General features: G+C 36.9%; 1 protein-coding gene across 1 annotated transcript in view; it reads left to right on the top strand.

Annotated features, from left to right (window-relative positions):
* tipin (timeless interacting protein) overlaps positions 1–1,963 on the top strand; it is a gene marked incomplete at its 5' end in the record, with an annotated part of 6,974 nt that continues 5,011 nt past the window's right edge. The window contains 2 exon segments of the mRNA XM_014000490.1: positions 1–115; positions 262–352. Coding sequence (XP_013855944.1) covers positions 1–115; positions 262–352 — 206 coding nt within the window.

The following is a 1,963-nucleotide window of genomic DNA, read 5'->3' as shown; positions in this document are numbered from 1 at the left end:
GCCATGCTCCGCCCACAGGAAGACGACCTGAGTGATGAAACCTTCCCTCCTCTTCCTCCTCCTCACTCCCCCGGACAGGGAGGAGGTCAGGAGCAGGGAGAGCTTTTTGGAGACGGTGAGGCTGCTGCTGTTAGAAGCTTTTACTAACAACAATATTTAACATTAAAATATATTTTTCAGTATTAAAGAGGAAATTGATGCTGTTACCTTGTGATCTGCCTCAACCTGTTGTTGTTGTTGTTGTTGTTGTTGTTGTTGCAGCAGAGGAAGGGGAGCTGTCCAAGCTGGCTGATGTTCCTGCTGCTAAACCGAAGGGAGTGAAGAGGCCACAACCCAAACTGGACTCTCAGAGGTGCCACAAACATTTCCTCAGAATGGAGGGACAGATTTAATCCTGAGTTTGTGTAAAAACACTGAGTTAAGCCTGAATTCAAAGGCTGTCCAGAGGACAATCTGTTGACAACATCTGGTTGTCCTAAACAAGAACAGGTTGTCTCAGACGACCTAAACACCTGTTGTGTCGACCCTGCTTTACGTTGTTAAAACAAACAACAACTTCCTGCTGAAGCTGTGGCAGAGCGCCACCATCAGGTACCTGTGGAGGAAACCCTGGAATCACTTCATCACATGTCAGGAAACAAGTTTCACATTTTCATTCAAATAACGGTTTTTAAACAATAGTACTTTAATCAAATTCACTCAAAGACAAATAAAAAACGTTTGTTGTTTTTTTAATTCCCTGCAAAAAATGCAACAGTTTAGAATTGATCCGATATTTTCAATCGAACAAGATTAAAAAAACAACTCTTTGTCTTCTAAAGCAAGAACTTTAACTTGATGAATAAGTAAAAAACAAACAGTTCACTTTAATACATGAAAATGTAAAAGTTGTATAACTTGGATTAATTATTTTAAGAGCCTCTGTAGGATAAAAAAAATCACTTTAGGTGGATTGTGACATTTTGTAATAAAATATTTAAATGAATGATGAAATAATAAAAATACATTTCATGTTTTCACATTTAATCTGTCCATGTTTGTCTGATTTGCCTGTTTTATTATCAATCAGGCAGTTTTTAGTACTTTTGGCAACAACAACATTCATAAAGTCATGAAGTGGACCTGATGTGAACGATGACGGTCAGACTCTGGTTTAACTCATCAAACTCAAAGTCTGACTTTCTGTAACTCTGAGTTATGGGTTGGACAGTTTAATTAGCCAAACTAACAGATTTATTAAATCCAGCTCATGTCATCATTTACATTTTTTTAAATATTTGATTAATAAAATCAATATTTAAATATTAATATTTATTTTAAAGTATTATTTGNATGTTTTGTGAATTTTTTCCAATAATATTTCAATGATTTTGATTGTGGATTTTTCCCAGAGGTCTTTTTCTGGTGCTTCCATGTCTTCTGTTGTCCTAAGAGCTCATCAACACTGTCCGTCTCCTCTAGTTTCACATATTGAAAAGAGCTCCACTCTTCAGACTGATCATCTGTGTAGTTGAAGCCGTTCCCATGGAACTGCATGTAATCTGCCTGTTCACTCAGCCTTTCATAGGTTGGACAGCTGTCGACAAACTGATGAATAAAATATCGGCCTTTACTCAGTCCTCGACTTGTAGCTTCACTGACCTTTTCCTTCAGATCAGTTAGTAAACTTTTTGTCTTCCTTGTCAGTATTGGAAATGTATTTTTTCTCCCTCCGTATACGGCCGGCTTCCTAAAGTTACTTTTTTGTTTTGTGTATGTCCCAGAAAAACTTCTGCTAAGTCTTTCATAAGAGTGGTTAAAGTAATCCATATGAAATCCTTGGAAATCGTTGAGTCTTTAATTATAAAGTTGTATCTACAGAGACGTGTACCTTCCTGTACTCAAATATTCTTCAACTGAAAAATTATTCAATCACCATGGTTACAGGAACAGAACTGTGACGTCATAGTGATGTCATCAAAAA

Source organism: Austrofundulus limnaeus, unplaced genomic scaffold, assembly GCF_001266775.1.
Source record: "Austrofundulus limnaeus strain Quisiro unplaced genomic scaffold, Austrofundulus_limnaeus-1.0 Scaffold3167, whole genome shotgun sequence".
Taxonomy (NCBI): Eukaryota; Metazoa; Chordata; class Actinopteri; order Cyprinodontiformes; family Rivulidae; genus Austrofundulus; species Austrofundulus limnaeus.
Note: the sequence above shows the minus strand (reverse complement) of the source record. Positions and strands in the feature narration are given on the sequence as shown.